The sequence below is a fragment of the Triticum urartu genome, chromosome 4A, assembly GCF_056163025.1.
Source record: "Triticum urartu cultivar PI428250 chromosome 4A, HENAU_Tu73, whole genome shotgun sequence".
Classification (NCBI taxonomy): domain Eukaryota; kingdom Viridiplantae; phylum Streptophyta; class Magnoliopsida; order Poales; family Poaceae; genus Triticum; species Triticum urartu.
This window is the reverse complement of record NC_141876.1, coordinates 500,465,460-500,487,053: the sequence shown is the minus strand read 5'-3', so window position 1 is coordinate 500,487,053 and position 21,594 is coordinate 500,465,460. Positions and strand designations below refer to the sequence as shown.

Genomic DNA, 21,594 nt, shown 5'->3' with positions numbered 1-21,594 from the left:
TATTGCCAGGTACAGGCACAATATCGAAGCAACCGTACCGGATGCCAGCAAAGGATTTGGTAGAAATTAAGAATCAGATTAAGGAGTTATTGGATAAAGGTTACATTCTCCCAAGTTCTTCGCCTTGGGGATCACCCGTACTTCTAGTGGAAAAGAAGGATGGATCATTAAGGATGGTTGTAGATTATCGGGGATTGAATGAAGTAACCATCAAGAATAAGTACCCACTGCCAATGATTAATGATCTATTTGATCGTTTGCAAGGAGCTAAAGTGTTTTCCAAGATCGATTTGCGATCAGGGTACCATTAATTGAAGATTCGAGAGCAGGGCATACCTAAGACAGCATTCACCACGAGATATGGACTGTATGAGTATACCGTTATGTCATTTGGATTGACTAACGCACCTGCCTATTTTATGAACCTGATGAACAAAGTGTTTATGGAGTTTTTGGATAAGTTCGTCGTAGTGTTCATTGATGACATCCTGGTTTATTCGAAGAATGAAGAGGAGCATAAGGAACATTTGCATTTGGTTTTGGAGAAGCTAAGGGAACATCAGTTATACGCCAAATTCAGCAAATGTGAGTTTTGGTTGAAGGAAGTTGGATTCCTCGGACACGTTATATCCGGAGAAGGTATAGCAGTTGACCCCACTAAGGTTGAGACCGTAACCGAATGGGAATCACCAACAACAGTTGGAGAGATCCGGAGTTTTCTTGGACTCGCAGGATACTACCGGAGATTTATTGAGAATTTCTCAAAGATTGCGAAGCCTATGACGGAGTTGTTGAAGAAGGATACTAAGTTCAAATGGACTGAGGAGTGTGAGGCTAGTTTCCAGGAGTTGAAGAAACGTTTGGTCACCTCACCAGTATTGATTTTGCCAGATCAGACCAAGGATTATGAGGTGTATTGCGACGCTTCACGTCGAGGACTTGGAGCAGTGCTTATGTAGGAAGGAAGAGTTGTTTCGTATGCTTCACGGCAACTGAAGCCTCATGAATTGAATTATGCCACGCATGATTTGGAGTTAGCAGCCGTAGTGCATGCATTGAAAACGTGGAGACATTTCCTCATTGGAAATCATTGTGAGGTGTAGACGGATCACAAGAGTTTGAAGTACATTTTCACGCAGAAGGAGTTCAACCTCAGACAAAGGAGATGGTTGGAGCTCATCAAGGATTATGACATGAGATTGCATTACCATCCCGGAAAAGCTAATGTGGTAGCTGACGCATTGAGCCGTAAGAGCCATGTCAATATGGTAATGACAGGAAAAGTACCAAAGGAGTTAGCAGAAAACCTTCGTGAGCTATGTTTGGAAATAGTTCCGAGAGGCTATGTAGCAGCATTGGAGATTCAGTCAACATTGATGGATGAGATCAGAGAAGCTCAGAAATCTAACAAGGAGATTGCTGCTATAAAAGAGAAATTGAGCAAAGGAAAAGCAAAGGGATCTCGTGAGGATGAGCACGATACCCTATGGTTTGAAGACCGTGTTTATGTGCCCAATGACCCGGAGATCAGGAAGTTGATTTTGCACGAGGCACATGATTCACCGTATTCGATTCACCCAGGGAATACCAAGATGTATTTGGATTTGAAGGAAACATTCTGGTGGACCGGAATGAAGAAGGATATTGCAGCATATGTAGCAGTTTGTGACGTATGTCAGAGAGTAAAGGCAGAGCATCAGAAGCCAGCAGGATTGTTACAACCATTGCCGATACCCGAATGGAAGTGGGATAAGATAGGCATGGATTTTATCACAGGACTACCCAGGACGAAAGCAGGATATGACTCGATATGGGTAGTAGTTGATCGTTTGACGAAGGTAGCACATTTTATTCCAGTTAAGACCACTTACACCAGTGCTAAGTTGGCAAAGATATACATGACTAGGATCATTTGTTTGCATGGAGTTCCGAGGAGTATTGTATCAGATAGAGGAACCCAATTTACCTCAAAGTTTTGGAATCAGTTGCATGAAACTTTAGGAACCAGACTAGAGTTTAGCACAACTTTTCATCCGCAGACAGATGGACAGACCGAGAGAGTCAATCAGATTCTGGAAGATATGCTGAGAGCTTGTGCACTAGATTATGGATCTAGCTGGGACGATAACTTGCCGTATGCGGAGTTTTCTTATAACAACAGTTACCAAACCAGTTTGAAGATGGCACCTTTCGAAGCTTTATACGGAAGGAGGTGCAGGACACCGTTGTCATGGGACGAAGTTGGAGACCGTCAGTTCTTTGGACCAGATTTGATTAAGGAGTCTGAACGGAAAGTTAAGTTGATTCGCGATAGGCTCAAGGTAGCCCAGTCCAGACAGAAGAGCTACGCAGATTCTAAACGCAAGGAGACAGTTTACGAAACCGGAGACAGGGTTTATCTTCGAGTATCCCCACTTCGAGGAGTTAAGCGCTTTGGAGTTAAGGGAAAGTTAGCACCGCGTTTCATTGGACCGTATAAGATCTTGCAATGTATGGGAGAAGTCGCTTATAAGTTCGAATTACCAGAGGGACTGTCAGGAGTTCATGATGTATTCCATGTTTCTCAGCTAAAAAAATGTCATGCCGAGATGGCGGAGGTACTGCTAAGAGATACCGTGCCACTCGAAGTGATTCAGTTGAAGGATGACTTAACATATGAGGAAAAGCCAGTCAAGATTCTAGATTATACCAGCAGAGTTACCCGCAGCAAGGTTATCAAGTTTTGCAAAGTTCAGTGGAACCACCACTCAGAGGATGAAGCCACCTGGGAAAGAGAAGAAGATTTTCTCAAGGACCACCCTCACCTATTTTCTAGCCAACCCGAATCTCGAGGGCGAGATTCATCTTAAGGGGGTAGGTTTGTAACATCCCAAATTGCAATTTGGAATGTTATACACTAGATCATCATGCATATCATATTTTCTTGCATTTTGGTTGATCCTAGAAATTTCACGCAACTCAAGGACCCTCGGAGAGAGTTGGAGATTTCGTTATTTTCATATTTGAGTTCTCTCAAATTTTGGAAAAGAGGATCATTTGATTTATTTATTTCATCTTCAATTATTTTTCCAATATCAAAATATGAGAGAGGGAAATAACATGACTTTTCCCAAATTTAGGAAGAATGAAGATTTAATGAATAAGTCAAATTTTGGTTTTGCCGGAGTTTTGTTTGCTTTTATTTGGATAGGGAAAAATGCGTGTTTTTAAAAATTGCATTTTAGGCCCGGAGGAAAGTTCATTTTGTTCGACTCATTTTTAGGAGTCGGGGAAAATTTACTTTAGAATTTTCGGAGTTTGTTTTGTTTTCTTTCTTTTGTTTTTCTGCACGCGTAACCGGTTTTAAAAAAAAGGAGCAGCGCCCCGCCTGGGCCAAAGGCCCAGCAGGCCAGGCCGCCGCCGCCCCAGCGCCCTGCGCACCAGCCGCCGCCCCGCCCTAGGCCGAGTCCTAGTAGGACTCTAGGCCGGCGCCCCCCTTGCCCCTTGCCCAAGCATCTACCCACTCCCCCCCTCCTAGTATAAATACCCAAGCCCCCCCCCCTCTCCACCCCAAGCCGCCAGCCCCGCCGCCGCCTATAGCTGCCGCCGCCGCCTATAGCAGCCGCCGCCTATAGCCGCCGCCGCCTAGTGCCGCCGCCGCCCTTGCCCCGCCGCCGCCGAAGCCCTCGTCGGAACCTCGCCGGAGGTAGCCGTGCAACCCCTCGCCCCGGTTCGGTTTTTCTTAAAAGAACCGTTCCGTTTCTTTTCTTTTTCTTCCGTTTTTTGTTTCGGTTTTCTTCCGAAACCCTAGATCGGTTTTCCGTTTCTTTTTCGGTTTCTTTTCCGAAAACCCTAGATCGGTTTTCGTTCTTCTTTCGGACCGTTCGTTTCAACGAACGTGATCACCGATTTTTCCCGGTTAACGACGCCCGTTCGTTTAACCGTTCGTCTCTTTCTTTTCGTCGGATTTATTCCGCGATCGCGATCTCAGATCCGATCTTCGTTCTAGTCTTTCTTCCCGCTCGTTTATCGGAATCAGGTGATTCAAGCGCCTGGAGTTTCGTTTCGAAACTGTCGTTCCGTCTAATCAACTTAAACAAGTTTTTGCTACGGTAAAATTTGACCTAGTTTCAACTTGCTAGAACTGAGTTGTTTTCTTCCGCCGTTTGTTTTCCGTTTCTTTGTTCGGTTCTTTCTTTCTTTGCAACCGGAGTTCTTAAGTTGAACTTTCTGGTTCGTTCTCTCATTCGAGTTTTACCTGTGCATTAGATGAGTACTTATTGTGTGCTTGTTGTTTTTCTGCGATAGATCACCCGGATTGCGCCGCTTGTTACTTCGAAACCCTAGGTCTTGCGGATCATCAGCAAGGCAAGTAACACTTTGATCATACCTTTTCTACAACCCAGTTTTATTGCATTAGATCAATCCTCTCACATTGCATGATTAGGATCTAATTAAATTGTGGGATGGGAAGTAGATGAGGTAGTACCTATTACCTGTATTATTATGAAACCTTTGGGAGTTACTTCTACGTTTGCTTATTATGCCATGCTATGCTAGTAGACGTGGATTGGGTGAGTGATATCCATGACAGATGTGATTTGATAATTTTAATGGTTTATCTAAGGTGGCAACTTAAACACACATCTGGGTGGATTGAGGCACCTGATGTCTATCAGGACTTGCCTGTTTTTTTTTCGGACCGCCACCCAGGCTCAAAGGGATCATAAGATCTTTCATGCTAGAAACTTCCGTGTGTAGCCACAAGCCATTATGGGCTCTGGCATAGTTGACTAAGTCGTGCGAACTCTTACGGGTAGACTAGCAGATGTAGGGGAAGTAGGTGTACCGGTCTACCCACATGTAAGGTGCTAGCGCTTCTGAAAGACTGTGTCTCGGTCATCCGTTTCTCAAACACCGTGTAGTGCGAGAAACCAAACGGAGGCGATCGAGTCTTGTGGGGAAAAGTGCGCAAACCTCTGCAGAGTGTACAAACTAATCATGATTAGCCGTGTCCCCGGTTATGGACAACTTGAGTATCTAGTACTTGAATATCATTGTGAATCTCATCATGTTACTTCTAATTGAAGTTGTTGGGTTTTAATTACTTAATTGGGATCGGAATGCTGTCAACCATTCTCGATGTTTAACAACCACCATGATAGTTAAATAAATTTATTCCTTTGCAGTAGGGAAAAACTGGCTTTACGCAAAACTGTAACCATAGAGCTTTCCACCAGCCATATATGCATATAGTATAGCTGTTTCATTCCATTACTCTCTATGTGTTACATGCCAGCATATTCCATGTGCTGACCCGTTTTCGGGCTACAACTTCTCATGTTGCAGACTTTTCAGACGACGAGTAAGGTGCTTTTAGGTCGTGGTTCTATACTCAGTGATGCCGTTGGAGTTGATGGACCCATTTATCTTCCAAGTCTTCCGCTGTTATCGACACTAGATGGCCTTAAGCCATATTTATTGTAATAAGTTCTCTTTGAGACAACGATGTAATAAGTGTGTGATTGCCACTCTGCTATAAATCCTTCGATGTACTGTGTGGTGTTAGCATTACTGATCCAGGGATGACACCTGAGCACAGAGCGCTTGATCCATTCGGGTCGGGTCGCGACATAGGAATAGCCCAACGGATTGATTGGAAAGAATAACTTTGAGGTGGTTTCATACCCTACCATAATCTCTTCGTTCGTTCTCCGCTATTAGTGACTTTGGAGTGACTCTTTGTTGCATGTTGAGGGATAGTTATATGATCCAATTATGTTAGTATTGTTGAGAGGACTTGCACTAGTGAAAGTATGAACCCTAGGCCTTGTTTACTAGCATTGCAATACCGTTTACGCTCACTTTTATCATTAGTTACCTTGCTGTTTTTATATTTTCAGATTACAAAAACTATTATCTACTATCCATATACCACTTGTATCACCATCTCTTCGCCGAACTAGTGCACCTATACAATTTACCATTGTATTGGGTGTGTTGGGGACACAAGAGACTCTTTATTATTTGGTTGCAGGGTTGCTTGAGATAGACCATCTTCATCCTACGCCTCCTACGGATTGATAAACCTTAGGTCATCCACTTGAGGGAAATTTGCCACTGTCCTACAAACCTCTGCACTTGGAGGCCCAACAACGTCTACAAGAAGAAGGCTGTGTAGTAGACATCAGATATGCTAATACTACCAGGACTAAGTTCATGATAAATTTAAGTTCAGTTAACCATATTACTTAAGAACTCCCACTTAGATAGACATCCCTCTAATCCTCTAAGTGATCACGTGATCCATATCAACTAAACCATGTTCGATCATCACGTGAGATGGAGTAGTTTCAATGGTGAACATCACTATGTTGATCATATCTACTATATGATTCACGCTCGACCTTTCGGTCTCAGTGTTCCGAGGCCATATCTGTTATATGCTAGGCTCGTCAAGTTTAACCTGAGTATTCTGCGTGTGCAAATATGGTTTGCACCCATTGTAGATGGACGTAGAGCTTATCACACCCGATCATCACGTGGTGTCTGGGCACGACGAACTTTGGCAACGGTGCATACTCAGGGAGAACACTTTTATCTTGAAATTTAGTGAGAGATCATCTTATAATGCTACCGTCATAACTAAGCAAAGTAAGATGTATAAAAGGTAAACATCACATGCAATCAAAATATGTAACATGATATGGCCATCATCATCTTGTGCCTTTGATCTCTATCTCCAAAGCATTGTCATGATCTCCATCGTCACCGGCATGACACCATGATCTCCATCATCTTGATCTATATCAATGTGTCGTCACATGGTCGTCTCGCCAACTATTGCTCTTGCAACTATTGCTATCGCATAGCGATAAAGTAAATCAATTATTTGGCACTTGCATCTTATGCAATAAAGAGACAACCATAAGGCTTCTACCAATTGTCGATAACTTCAAAAAAACATGATCATCTCATACAACAACTTATATCTCATCACGTTTTGACCATATAACATCACAACATGCCCTGCAAAAACAAGTTAGACGTCCTCTACGTTGTTGTTGCAAGTTTTACGTGGCTGCTACGGGCTGAGCAAGAACCGTTCTTACCTACGCATCAAAACCACAACGATAGTTCGTCAAGTTAGTGTTGTTTTAACCTTCACAAGGACCGGGCGTAGCCACACTCAGTTCAACTAAAATTGGAGAAACTGACACCCGCTAGTCACCTGTGTGCAAAGCACAGCGGTAAAACCAGTCTCGCGTAAGCATACGCGTAATGTCGGTCCGGGCCGCTTCATCCAACAATACCACCGAACCAAAATGTGACATGCTGGTAAGCAGTATGACTTATATCGCCCACAACTCACTTGTGTTCTACTCGTGCATATAGCATCAACGCATAAAACCTGGCTCGGATGCCACTGTTGGGGAACGTACTAATTTCAAAAATTTCCTACGCACATGCAAGATCATGGTGATACATAGCAACGAGAGGGGAGAGTGTGTCCACGTACCCTCGTAGACCGAAAGCGGAAGCGTTAGAACAACGCGGTTGATGTAGTTGTACGTCTTCACGATCCGACCGATCCAAGTACCGAACGTACGGCACCTCTGAGTTCAGCACACGTTCAGCTCGATGACGTCCCACGAACTCTGATCCAGAAGAGCTTCGAGGGAGAGTTCCGTCAGCACGACGGCGTGATGACGGTGATGATGATGCTACCAATGCAGGGCTTTGCCTAAGCACCGCTACGATATGATCGAGGTGGATTATGGTGGAGGGGGGCACCGCACACGGCTGGGAGAGATCAACAGATCAACTTGTGTGTCTAGAGGTGCCCCCTGCCCCCGTATATAAAGGAGGGAGGGAGAGGCCGGCCCTAGAGGGGTGCGCCAAGTGTGGGGAGTCCTACTAGGACTCCCAAGTCCTAGTAGGATTCCCCTTTCCTTTCCGGAGTAGGAGAGAAGGAAAGACGGGGAGAGGGAAAAGGAAAAGGGGGCTGCACCCCTTGTCCAATTTGGACCAAAGGGAGGGCGCGCGCCTCCTTCATTTTGGCCTCTCTCCTCTATTCCCGTATGGCCCAATAAGGCCCAATACTTCTCCCGGTGAATTCCCGTAACTCCCCGATGCTCCGAAAATACCCGAATCACTCGAAACCTTTCCGATGTCCGCATATAGTCGTCCAATATATCGATCTTTATGTATCAGCCATTTCGATACTCCTCGTCATGTCCCCGACCTTATCCGGGACTCCAACTACCTTCGGTACATCAAATCACATAAACTCATAATACAATCGTCACCGAAACTTTAAGCGTGCAGATCCTACATGTTCGAGAACTATATAGACATGACCGAGACATGTCTCCGGGAAATAACCAATAGCGGAACCTGGATGCTCATATTGGCTCCCACATATTCTACGAAGATCTTTATCGGTCAAACCGCATAACAACATACGTTGTTCCCTTTGTCATCGGTATGTTACTTGCCCGAGATTCGATCGTCGGTATCTCAATACCTAGTTCAATCTCGTTACCGGCAGGTCTCTTTACTCGTTCCGTAATACATCAACCCGCAACTAACTCATTAGTTGCAATGCTTGCAAGGCTTAAGTGATGTGTATTATCGAGTGGGCCCAGAGATACCTCTCCGACAATCGGAGTGACAAATCCTAATCTCGAAATACGCCAACCCAACAAATACCTTCGGAGACACCTGTAGAGCACCTTTATAATCACCCAGTTATGTTGTGACGTTTGGTAGCACACAAAGTGTTCCTCCGGTAAACGGGAGTTGCATAATCTCATAGTCATAGGAACATGTATAAGTCACGAAGAAAGCAATAACAACAAACTAAACGATCAAGTTCTAAGCTAACGGAATGAGTCAAGTCAATCACATCATTATCCTAATGATGTGATCCCATTAATCAAATGACAACTCATGTCTATGGTTAGGAAACATAACCATCTTTGATCAACGAGCTAGTCAAGTAGAGGCATACTAGTGACACTCTGTTTGTCTATGTATTCACACATGTATTATGTTTCCGGTTAATGCAATTCTAGCATGAATAATAAACATTTATCATGATATAAGGAAATAAATAATAACTTTATTATTGCCTCTAGGGCATATTTCCTTCACCTTGGTGAGCTTGGGCTTGACTGAGATCTTCAGCATCGCCATGCAGTCACCAACAAAGGCAAGGTGCGGGTGCAGGAAGGCCCTGAAGGCCATGTCTGCATGCCGAGGCCATCCGCAACCTGACCAAGGCCGGATGCGGATGCCCTTGGGTGAGCATGGACTTGGCGCGGAGGATCAAAGGGACGGGGGGCGCCTGCTTCACCGTCAAGCCGGCCAGCAGGACGAGGCGGAGCAGAGGGGGCACCGAGCGAGCGAGCGACGTCCCAAACTTCATTGATGACGACGTCGGCGTAGATGCCAGCGCCGTCGATGTAGTGGAAAATCAAGTGGTGCGGGATGTGCTGAAGGGCCTCCACCTTGACCAGCACAAAAATGCTCGAAATTCGCTGTCATGCAAGCAGGCGTGCTCGACCCTGAAGAGGCTAGCGAAACCGGCGACGCTGGCCGCTACACCACGCCTGTTCCAAAGCTCGAGGGGCAGCTTCTCCAACGACAGGTTCACCACATGGCAGAAGGAGAAAGAAAAGGCATTGTCGCCCGCATTGTGAGGAAGGATGTGGACCAAGCGGTTCCCAACCACAAGCGGGCTGGAACGCATGGCGCGGGCCTGCTCAGACTCATGCTGGAACACCACGAAGACGGTGCCCACAGCAGAGCCGGCGAAATGAACTGCCGAAATGCCAAGCAACTGACGGAAAACGCGCCGGAGCCAAGGCAAGTAGGCAGCTTTAGGGGGGAGATGTTGACCAAGCAAACTAGGGAGTTTTGGTCAGAGACCATGGGGTAGTGGACATCGAGCGAGGTGGGGCGGCCAAGCACCACTGGCTCCATGGCGGGACTGGAGGGAGGGGAACGAGAGCTGGGAGGAGGAAGGCGGAGAGGGCACAACTCAAGCAAAGGAGCGGTAGTGACAGAGGAGGCTGTTGCAAGCGCTGTACTTAAGGCTGTGGGAGAGGAGGAGGCAGGGCGCAAGGCACGCAAAGGGCACTGGAAACTAAGATGACAGATGACGCGACAGAGCCAATAGACAGTCGGATCCCGGCAATCCCGCCTACGGTGACGGTAAGAGAGGCACCGGAAGCAACGGCGGTGCAGGTCACGAGGCTTCTCGTATCTAAAAAGAAGATTAGGCGCCACCCTCGAGGCAGGCGCAGAAGCGTGCGTGGCAGCATTACAGAGCAAAGCGTCCCTATAGGGCGTAGGGCAGCTCGCGGCCAGAGGGGACTGCTGGGCGCCGTCTTGGTCAGCCGAAACGTTGCCATTCGGCCCGACAAGATCAAGAACACGATCAACCGCGGATAGCCTACAGGGCGGCGGTGCCAATGGAATTAAGGAGCGATCGCAGGCAATCAATTGATTGCACTCGGGCGCGCTGCTGCATGCAGCAGGGCGTTCTGCAGGAAGAACAGCGTTGCATCCCCTTAAAACCAGGGCATGCGGGGGGGGGAGCAATCAATTGAACGTGATCCTGTGGACGGGACGACGAGCAAGGGGGGCCCAAGCAGGGACGGCAGCAGGGAGTTGGCAAGCCAAGCAGAACGACGAGAACATGGCGCTGTCACGTGCATGTGCATGGCAAGCGCACATGCAGATGGAGCCGAGCTGGAAAGTGACATTCTGACAGCAATGATGCTAGACCTCCAGCAATCGCAGAGCACGATCTCCTTGGCGATGCTCTCGTGCGCAACCTGGAAAAGAAAAAGACCGCTCTGACGAAGGCGGACCTGGTAACTGTTGGCGTGGCCCCCAAACCAACTGACCAGGAGCGAGGCAAAGAACGCAGGGGAGAGCGAAATTCCTTCGTTGAGAACGGCGGCCAGCACTCCAGCGGGGCGACAGCGGCCCGCCACCGCCTCAACGGTGCCACAACCATACTTGGCCAACATGGCATCCTCGAAGCACATACCAAACATGGGGCCGAAAGAGCAGCAAAAGACACAACCAGCAGCAAACACAACTATACCAGATCAACGACGAGCAGGCATGCATCAAGGAGGGAGAGGAAGGTATGCATCAAACTGTGGATAGGGGATTGCAGCTCAGACTTACACCAGGAAGAACTTACAGCGGAGTGTCGAACAAGCCCGACAAGAAGACAACGTTTGATGGTTCGTGAGTCAAAACCTAATGGCAGCACGACGGAGCACTCAGCGGGGGTGGCTGCCGTGGCTAAGAACAACGCACGGCAGAAAGGTGGACGCCGTGTCCACGTGGAGCACGGCGTATTCTGTGGCCGTCGTTGCCGGACCGGCGAGCGGCGGGAGTGCACACGCCTCCTAGCGCACTAGCTCAACGTTCCAAACGCCATGGTCTATTTCTGTGCAATCGGTTAAGCCCAACATTGATGTTTCCTCGACCCAGCTCCGTCCAAACTAGATGGAAAAAGTTGGCGTCTACCCTCCCGTGGAAGGAATCCCCAAGCGAACCGCGCATCATTTGTTCTAAATGGCCCCTTTTGGAACTTAACCACCTCACTGTCCCCCTTCCGCCCCGCGTTTGGACGTCTGGTCCCTCCCTGCCATGCCTAACCATAGGCAATGAGGTTACATACTTACATGTGACATTAACTAATGGAAGGGCACGTTTGACATTGGGCCGTTCATGGTCGCCGTCCTCCTTGCTAGTGTGGCAATGACCCTACACACTAGCCCGTCACCCGTCACACTATACATGCCAAACTTATAGTCGTGTATGTTTTCATACTCAGACCCGCTGAGAAATTGTTGGCGTAGATCATCACACGTCCTGAACAAGCCCAACAGATAGCATCTATGTTTTTTGTATCTTCAGACCAGACGAAATATTGTTGGCGTAGCTAGTCCCGTCCCGCATCTCTGCCTAGTCAAACGGATAGGCGCGACAAGCATGGCATCTACTGTGCTACCCTCGTACTCAAGCATAATCGAAAGGCACGATAAGCCTATTAAGCACTCTAGTCTTTGGATTATGTAACCCTTCGTGATTAATGCCCCTCTCTGATTCATCACTTCAACCGGAAGATCTAGAGGCGTGAGGTGGTAAATGGCAATGGCAGTGAGCACGGCCTTGACCAAAATAATGCGCCCCGGCGTAGCCACATGCATCGCCGACCAAGGCGGAAGCTTACCTGCCACCTTGTCCTCCAAATACTGAAAGTGGATGCGCTTTAGTCTTGTGGCCGACAACGGAAGACCAAGATCGATAGCCTGCGACATGCCTACCTTTGGGCGGGCTGTGATAAGGTGACCGGCGGAAAGTGTAAGGTTAATTGGGATCTCGTCTGCAAGCCCAAGATTTATGGTGGACTGGGAGTGCTCAACCTCCAAAAATTTGCAACCGCCCTCCGCTTGTGTTGGCTCTGGCACGAATGGGATGAACCACCTAGGACTTGGTCTGGCTCTGGAACACCTTGCACTAGCAACGATAAAGATCTCTTCGCGGCTGCTACACGGGTGTCCATTGGAGATGGAAACAAAGCTAAGTTTTGGGAATCTCCATGGTTGGACGGCCTCCGGCCTAAAGACGAAATTGCGCCAAAGATTTTTGAGCTGTCAAAAAAGAAAACGTGCTTGGTCGGGAAAGCTCTTGACAACAACCTTTGGGTCTGCCAAATTGACACTCGGCAGGGGCTAACCTTGGACCATATTCAACAATTTGCAACACTTTGGGAGATGCTTGCGGATGTAAACCTCAACCAGGGTACCCAAGACACAATATCTTGGAAGTTCACCAACAATGGCGAGTGCTCCGCCTCCTCGGCTTATATGGTGCAGTTTGTCTGTCTCTCATTTTGCCCAATGAAGGCTACAATCTGTAAGATGTGGGCTCCTCCGAAGTGCAAATTTTTTGCTTGGTTGATCTTCCAAAATCGTGTTTGGACAGCCGATCGTTTGCTGCGCCGAGGTTGGCCAAACTATAATTTGTGCCCTCTCTGCAAGCAAGTGCAAAAATCTACTGCTCACCTCCTATTCCAATGTAGGTTCACTGTCCGGATTTGGACTGAAATTTGCACTTGGCTTGGCATTCTTGACTCCTCACCAATGATTTGGCGTCATGAAGACTCAGTTAAAGATTGGTGGCTTAAGGCGGTTAGTGGGGGAGGTGACCACAGGAAGGCCACCACCTCCTTGATGATACTTGTCTCATGGAAAATTTGGAAGGAGCGCAACGCAAGAATTTTTCAGAATGTCTCCGCTTCGACCTCTATTGTTATCGCGAAAATCAAAGAGGAGGCTCATCTTTGGACTTTGGTAGGAGCGAAGCAGCTTAGTATTGTTATGTCGCGAGAGTAGACCTTTTCGTTTTTGCCGCACCGCGACTTATGTCTAAACCTTCTTCTTAATCAATGAAAATGGCAAGTCTTTTGCCTTGTTTAAAAAAAATTCCCCTCTCTGATAGGGTAGACGTGCAGCTTCATATGGTTGCTCTCTTAAGTCTTCGCTCCGTACCTCCATTGATATGAACATTATTTTTCTTTGTGCCTCCATTGAAGAGCTAAGCTTCTGCTTCTATGGAATGTGGCATTGAGTTATGCTTTGAGTGTCTTATCATAATATATTGAAGATCTTGACTCTTTGTGTTGTCTACATAGAAACATGATAAATTTAGGTTTTTTATCAAGGGACTTTTTCGTAAAACCAATTGATCGATCTTATTCATGAAAGAAATCACTTTTTTATTTACTTGCACTGTCGATGTTTTGCTAATGTGCAACCGTGTATTTGTAACGTGCAACAATATTCATTTGAATTCTTTTAATTTCATATTTGATTTCCCAAAATTATATGGTCTATTACACCTTTAACTAACATACACATGTTACACCTTCAGAATGTGCAAATTCTATACTTGTAATGTGCAATTGGGTTCATGCTAGTACTAAGTATGTAAAGATAATTTATCTTCCATAGCTTAATTTTTCCACATTTACTTGGTCGGCTGGTTTTATTTGCGATTTCACGGGACTACTTGTTTTCGAATTATAGTCGGCCGATCACGAGTTGGAGCCTAAAAATTTAAATCCTAGAGCTCGACACCTAAAATTCACAATGCAAAACATTATATTTACACATAAACGGACATATGAGATCTTTAGGTGCCTACGCCATGCTACAAGGGATGCAAGTGGGGCGGGCTAGCAGACAATATCATAGCACAAATGTAATGTTAATTTTAGGAAGGTGATGAGTAAATTTGGAACTAATTTATGAGTTTCACGAGATGAAGCAGAATGCCGCTTGCATCCGTACATGATACCCTCACGCAGAATCAAAAGGAAGGAATAATGAAGAAGCACGATAAGCTTTAGTGCATTAATCATGAGAGGATATACATGATTAAATTAATGTGTAATCACATTAAACACGGTAATAGCAAAAAAAAATCATTGCGTATATGCAAGCTTGCACTCTAGAAGTTTGCCTTGTGTACCCCACTCTTGAACTGACCTATTATTTCAAACTGAGGAGCTATAAATAGTTTTACCTACAAGGCTATGAACTCTAGCACTCAATAAAAGATGAAGAGAATTGCCTATTAATTTTCAAATAAAGAGGCAAAGACCATTACATGAACATGGAAAAGAATATATGCAAGTGGTTGTTGAGAGTTAGGGGCATAAAGCAAAAGGACGGGATATCGTCCGAGCGACAATTATAATGTCATAACTAGCATCAGCCAAACAAACTAAATCAAATTATGAGACAAGATAAAATTGAACAGCCCTCAAAGTAGCAGGAAAAGAGAATTGTACATAACTATTCCCTCCGTCCCAAAATAAGTACGTACAAAGTTGAGACACTTATTTTGGGACGGAGGGAGTACTGTAGAAGGATGTGTTTATTTCAGTTGGGAACCAAACTTGCAGTTCTTGTGTCAACGAAGATGCATGCCTTCTTGCCCAGCAAGAAAGAGACAATAATGAGAACTGAGGCAATAATGTTCCTTTTCTCTTCGAAATTAGGAAGCTTGAGCAGATTAGTGTAAATAAGAAGGGATTATCAAGCTCTCCTACTACAATACAGCCACCCCATCTCTATGTGGGCCCGTCAAGAACACAAGATCTTTGTACAATCAAATCTTAACGAACTTCAGTTGGACGCAGGTGCCGTGCCAGCTGGCCCCTCCCCTCCCCTCCCCTCCCCGTATAACTCGGCCGGGTGTCCCTCCCCTGCCGTCTCACCCTCACCCGGCCGCCGCCCCTCTTCCACTATATAAGCGCGCAGCGCAAGCGCTCGTCCAATTCATTCGACCTCCATTTCCCCAAATCCCAGCAATCCAAACCCCAGAGCAATCGAAACTTACAAGCCATGGATCCGCACGACAGGGGGAAGTGGGTAGCCCCCTACCCCGGCGGTGGCCGCGGGGAGGCCTCGTCGTCGTGGATGGCGCCGTCACCGCAGCAGCAGCAGCAGCGCTCGAATCCGTCCGTGCTGGGGTGGATGCCGCAGATCCCGACGGCGGATCTTTGGGACGAGCCCCAAATGCGGACGCGGGACCCGCTGTACTCGCCGGGTGCGCAGCGCTACGTGGACGCGGGGCGCGGCGCCGCCTCCCGCCCACTGGAGGCGCCACCGCCACCGTCGCAGATCCCGCCGCCGCACCAGCAGCGCCCCTACCGGTGGAGCGAGGCCTACTCGAGCGGCGGCCACATCTCCTCGTTCGAGGCGGGCGTGGACGCCCGCAGGCTCGCGCGGAACTCGAGAGCCAACCCGTACAGCCAACTTCCAGTCGCCGCGCTCCGCCCGCCGATGGCGCCATCGTCGCATACGGCGAACCCCAGCACCAGCCAGCAACTGTACGCCATGGATCCGCGCACCGGGATCGACGCCCGCGACTCGCTCCATCCCGCGCCCCCCGCCTACATCCCCAGCGCCAACTTCGACATGGTGCCGCGCGGCGACCCGTCGTCGTCGAGGCAGCAGCCGCCGCAGCAACGCTATGCGGGGTGGGAGCCGCCGGTTCACCAGGACTGGAGGCTGGAGATGGTCCGATCACAGCTGCGCCATAACATGGTGACCCCGGAGTCCTTAGCACTCGTGATCCTACTGCTCCGAGAGGGTGGCCAGGCGATGCCCCAGCTCGTGCTCGACGAATTCGTGCACCACGCCATGGGGAACAGGCAGGGGCACGACGTGTTCGCCGCGCTGCTGTACAGCTTCCATGGGTGGCGCGCCCAGCTCGAGCGAATCGTGCAAGCCGTGCCCAACCTCGTGTGGACGTCCGGCGACGGGTACGTTCACAGATGAATGAATCCATCCCTGCTACAGTATTTCAGTGCTGCCAGTACAAATTAGCATCTCTGTCTTTAGCATAATCAGCTAGCTAATCAACCAAGCAGTTTCGATTGCAGCACCTGCTGTGATTCTATCGTGAGATCATTACTAGTAGTAGCCGTGGCCTGTGTGTGGTGAATCCTGCTGCTGAACTTGTGTTGCCTTGGTCTGCATGATGCAGGATGGCCGCTCTGAAGCTGCTCATCCCGGCAGTGCGCCGGCATTTCGGAATGCCCGAGGAGCTCGTGGGTCGCTTCGTGGGCGAAGGCGTGATGGAGCACGACCGAGGGAACGAACTGATTGCCTACTGTTTCGCCGAGATGGATTACGAGGCGAGCAAGGTAAGCCCCTGGCCGCGATCGATAGCTAGCGGCAACCACTGGGATCAGTGGTATATATGGAATTGCATGGACGCATGATACATTTTGTAAGATAGTACTCCTACATGTGTATTGATCAAGTTGGTTTCCTTTCAGTTCCTGATCACGCACGCCCTGCGCACCATCTGGCGCATGCTGGAGTCGAAGGCCGGGTCGGCGCGCCTGTTTACATGCTACCAGCACGCGAGACACGAGGAGCGCCAGCATTTCGTGAACTTCATGCTCTCGGAGGGCAACGCCGCAAGAATGGCCAGGGGGCGACACAGGTAACTGGCTACACCGTAGTACCATTCTCGCGTCAACTTGTCCGGTGATTCGATCCCGTTGAGTAATGAGTATGCTCACCCGCCCCGCCACCACGCAGCAACTTCTTTGTGCAGCGCGTCCTCAACCACGGTGACGCTGAGTTCAGGCGCGATATCGTGGAGGAGCTCATGAAGGAGGTCGCTAGCCTTTCCCTCGACCAGAACGCGAGTTACGTCGTGCAGCACTGCTTCCTCAACTGGCTCGACCTGCTGCCTCGCGTGCTCACGGCTTGTACTGCGCTGGGCACAAGAGATCTTGAAGAACTGGTGCAGACGCCCCCTGGCAACATCGTCCTCGCCAAGCTGCTCGACACAGGCTACGATGTGAGTGCCTTGCTTGCTTAATCACCTTCTGTCACACGCATGTTATTACTCGATCGTTTAAGTTCATCCATGATCGGTACGTTGACAACATGTTTCTGATGTGATGATCATGTACGTATGTTGGTGCAGTACTGCCGGGAGTTGACGCGGGGCCTGGCCAACAAAATTCACCACGTCATCAGCCCGAGTGTCCGGACAAACCCTCGGTCCAAGAGGGTGCTCAACTGCGTCGGGGTGGTGCGATATATCTAGCGCCCTGCCGCTGTCGTCCATTAGGTTCTCTCCACCAGATTAGCTTGCGATCGTGTCATTTGTTGCCTGCATTCTTCTTCCCATAGGCCGCTAGATGCATGATAACTGTCTTTCGCCGGTATCCACTGTTGTCGATCTGGAACCAGCTCTCTCGGATCGTTACCGTGCAGCGTACATGTGTGTATACCTGATGCGCGCGCGATGCGGCATGCATGTTGCTGGAACTTGGTATTATCTACCCTAACTGAGAATGTCTCTTCCTTCTTTGATGTGAAGCTGGTGTGTGTACTAGTACTAGATATAGTGTCAGGTTCATGATAAAAGAAAAAACTTTGCAGCAAAGAACATGAGCAGACAATTTGCCTCCATTTTAGCTAGATTTCAGTCAGTTGAAGTTTAGTTTTGTGCTCAATCGATTTTCTGATCCTTGGGTTGTGCTTTAAGATCTGTGTGGCTTTTCTTTTTTCTGTCACATTTTGCTGGTGGTATATATTCGGCTGTTTGGATTTGATTGACACCTATTCTGGGTCAGTCGATTTCCTTCTTGGGTTGAATTTTGGTGTGTGCATGCTCTTTTTTCATGTGTTTGCTTTTGTTTTCTGCACGTGTATGCTTTTATTTTTTATTTTTCACTTGAGTCTTTTCTCTTTACTTGTATTTCCGGATATGTGTTGAGTGCATGAAAATGTACACATGCAAGTACTACATGTACACATACACATAATAATAGAATGTATTAAATTAGCAAAACAATTGCACAAAACAATTAGCATTGGTATTACCCTTAAAGAATAAATAAAATAAAATAACAAAAATTTCCACACAGTTAGCATAAAAAATGTACTTTTTATAATATGTATGCATGAAAGTACAATACAATATGTATGTAAATTATACTTGACTGCTAAAGTTGCATTATTATATCTATATTCGCTGCTTATTATAAAAAGAGCAATTTCAGTGCAAAGTTGTGCACAAGTTTTTTCTTTATTTTCTTTCTTCTTAAGAGTAATACCAATGTCGCTAATTTATTCTCTCTTAGAAAACTTTATTTGTTTTATTATGTTTAGTTTTTAATTCATTCCCTATTTTTAAGTACGATACAAATGCCACTTATTCGTTCCTTCTTTAATTTTTTTGTTTTTATGTAAAATTCACTATAATATGTTTATTCTTACATAACTAAAAAAATACAATTTATATGTAAATTGTGTGCAAATTGTATCATTATTTTTTTGAATTCCTTTCTTCTTAAAGGGTGGTACCAATGCCACTATAATTCATTTCTTCTTAGAAAAAAATATTTTTATTTTTGTGTTTGTAAGTATGTATACATGCAAGTATGATACACCATGTGTGTAAATTATAATATAAGCAGAAATTGCACTGTATAAGCTTTGGCATATTAGAAAAGTGCAATTTCAGGGCATACTTGTGTGCAAGTTATTTTTTAATTTTATTTCTTCTTAAAGGGTTTCATTTTCCCAAAATCTCATTAGTTTGTTTTGGTTTTTGTTTTTATATTTTTTTCTCCTTAAAGGGTTTTATTCTTACATAGAAAACTTCATTATTTTGTTTTAGTTTTAGTTTTTGTATTTTGTTTTCTTAAAGGGTTTCATTCTTCCATAGAAAACTTCATTATTTTGTATTTGTTTTAGTTTTTCATTTCCTTTCTTCTTAAAGGGTTTCATTTTTCCCTAGAAAACTTCGTTATTTTGTTTTTGTTTTTACTTTCTTTCTTCTCAAAGGGTTTCAATCTTCCCTAGAAAATTTCATTATTTTGTTTTTGATTTTTGTTATCTTTCTTCTTAAAGGGTTTTATTCTTTCCTAGAAAAATTCATTATTTTGTTTTCATTTTAATTTTATTTTATTTCATTTTCTTTCTTTAACGGTAATACCTTTATTTTTGCATATTATAACATAGCGTAATTTTGGTGTAAATTGCGTGCAAATTTTATCATTACATGGTTTTTACCGGAGAATTCCTTGCTTTTCATGTTGCAGCTGCTGCGTCGGGTGCTTCTGCCTTTTGTATTGTGGGTACCCTTGCATGCAGTATGCATCTGTGGGCGTGATTTTGCGGTAGGCTTTTACCGAAGGCAGGCAAGTAGAAGCGTACGTGGAGCAGTTGCCTCTTTTGTGCAGAACAAAGCTGTGTGTGCCATTCGACTGACATCTATTTTGGGTCAGTCAACTCACCTGTAGCCGCTCCCATTTGCCTCTGCTTGCATGATTGATCTTTTTTTTGCGGGTGGAGCATGAATGATCAATTGAAGTAACATAGCTATCGGGCTTTGTATATATTTGTTCCATAGTATGAATACTAGAGTAAATATTTTATAAAAAAAATGAATACTAGAGTAAATAGCATAAAACTATCTGTTTATAAGTTAGAGTTCTAAAAATCTACCACTTTTTAATTATTCGTTGATACCTAACACAAAATTGCTTTTAATTGCAAAAAGAAAATTTTAACCGGTTCAGTTAAATTTAAGCATGACTTGCAAAACGGCCGTGCGTTGTAATGGGAGAAAAAAAAATCAGAGTCTCCAATGGCCATGACCATAATTTGTTGCATTTCCGAGATACACTCTCACTCTCTTTTTCGTGAAATCGTGAACAATTTTTGAAAATCTTGAACATTTCTTAGAACTCATGAACATATCTAACATTTTCCAAATTCGTGAACATTTTTACACATTTTCTAGCATTTTCTAAATTCATGAACATATTTTGAATTCACAAACATTTTATACTATTTGCAAACATTTCTAGAATCCACCAACAATTTTTTGGAAATTATTTGGTGCAACAATTTTGGAAATTCATGAACATTTTTTTGATTTAATGAACTTTTTTGAAATGCATGATCATTTTTTGAATTAGTGAACATATTATGAAACAATAAACTATTTTGTAAGTCATGAACAATTTTTGAATTTTTAGGATATTTTTCAATTCAAGAACTTTTTTGAATTGACGAAATTTTGGTCAATTTTAGTAACATTTTTTAATACAATATTTATAAAAATTATGAATATTTTTTATTTCCCAAACATTTTGTTTTCAAAATTGCGATCATTTTTTGAATATATGATTTTTTTTAAATCATGAACATTTTCCGAATCCACAAACATTTCTCAATTATTAAACGTTTGATTTCAAGATTCTCATTTTTTAATATTCGGAACTTTTTTGAAGTCTCAAATTATTTTAAGTAGAAAAAAATAAGACGGAAAAGGAAAATGAAAAATAAAAAAATAAAATTTTAAAAACCAACCGCTCGAACATGGGCCGGCCCAAACAGGTGCCTTGTGTCTTCTTCCAGCGTGCAGAGCGCGGTATAGAAGGTATCTACCGCATGGGCCAGGCCAGGCGGGGATTCCCCTGTGCGAAACGTTTTTATCACTTTGAAGCAATTTCGATGACGTACCGCGAGAAGCAATTACCCTTTTATTATTATGCATAGATTATGATAGGTCACACCTACTCGTGAAAGCTGACTCGACAAAAAGACGCCACGCGGGCACATTGACCATCTCCTCTTCCTTCTCTCTCACCTTCCTCTATTGGGCATTACGATAAGCACCTCCCATGCATATCCATTGACCCCATGCGACCCAAGTCGAAGAGCAGTGGCGGCGACCTTGGCAGCTCCCGACCTAGACAGTTAATAATCAGAGGAAGGAGATTAACTCTCTTTCTCTCTCTCTCTCTCTCTCTCTCTCTCTTATCCACACTATGATGTGAAGCTAGTGTGTGTACTACTCCTTCCATCCGGGACGGAGGGGTACTAGATATAGTGCCAGGTTCATGAAAAGAAATCTTTGCAGCAAAGAACATGAGCAACCAATTTGCCTCTGCTTGCACGATTGATCTATTTTTTGCGGGGGACTAATATCTTTTTTTACTCTGTATATATTTGTTCCATAGTATGAATACTA

At 45.5% G+C, this 21,594-nt stretch overlaps 1 protein-coding gene across 1 annotated transcript; it reads left to right on the top strand.

The window, feature by feature from the left end:
- The first annotated feature begins 15,315 nt into the window (after positions 1 to 15,315).
- On the top strand, positions 15,316 to 17,913 carry LOC125554032 (uncharacterized). The gene is made up of 5 exons (XM_048717658.2): positions 15,316 to 16,345; positions 16,570 to 16,729; positions 16,865 to 17,034; positions 17,133 to 17,397; positions 17,527 to 17,913. Exons 1-5 carry the CDS (start codon positions 15,423 to 15,425, stop codon positions 17,647 to 17,649), a joined length of 1,641 nt encoding a protein of 546 aa, XP_048573615.2. The 5' UTR covers positions 15,316 to 15,422; the 3' UTR covers positions 17,650 to 17,913.
- The last annotated feature ends 3,681 nt before the right edge of the window (positions 17,914 to 21,594 follow it).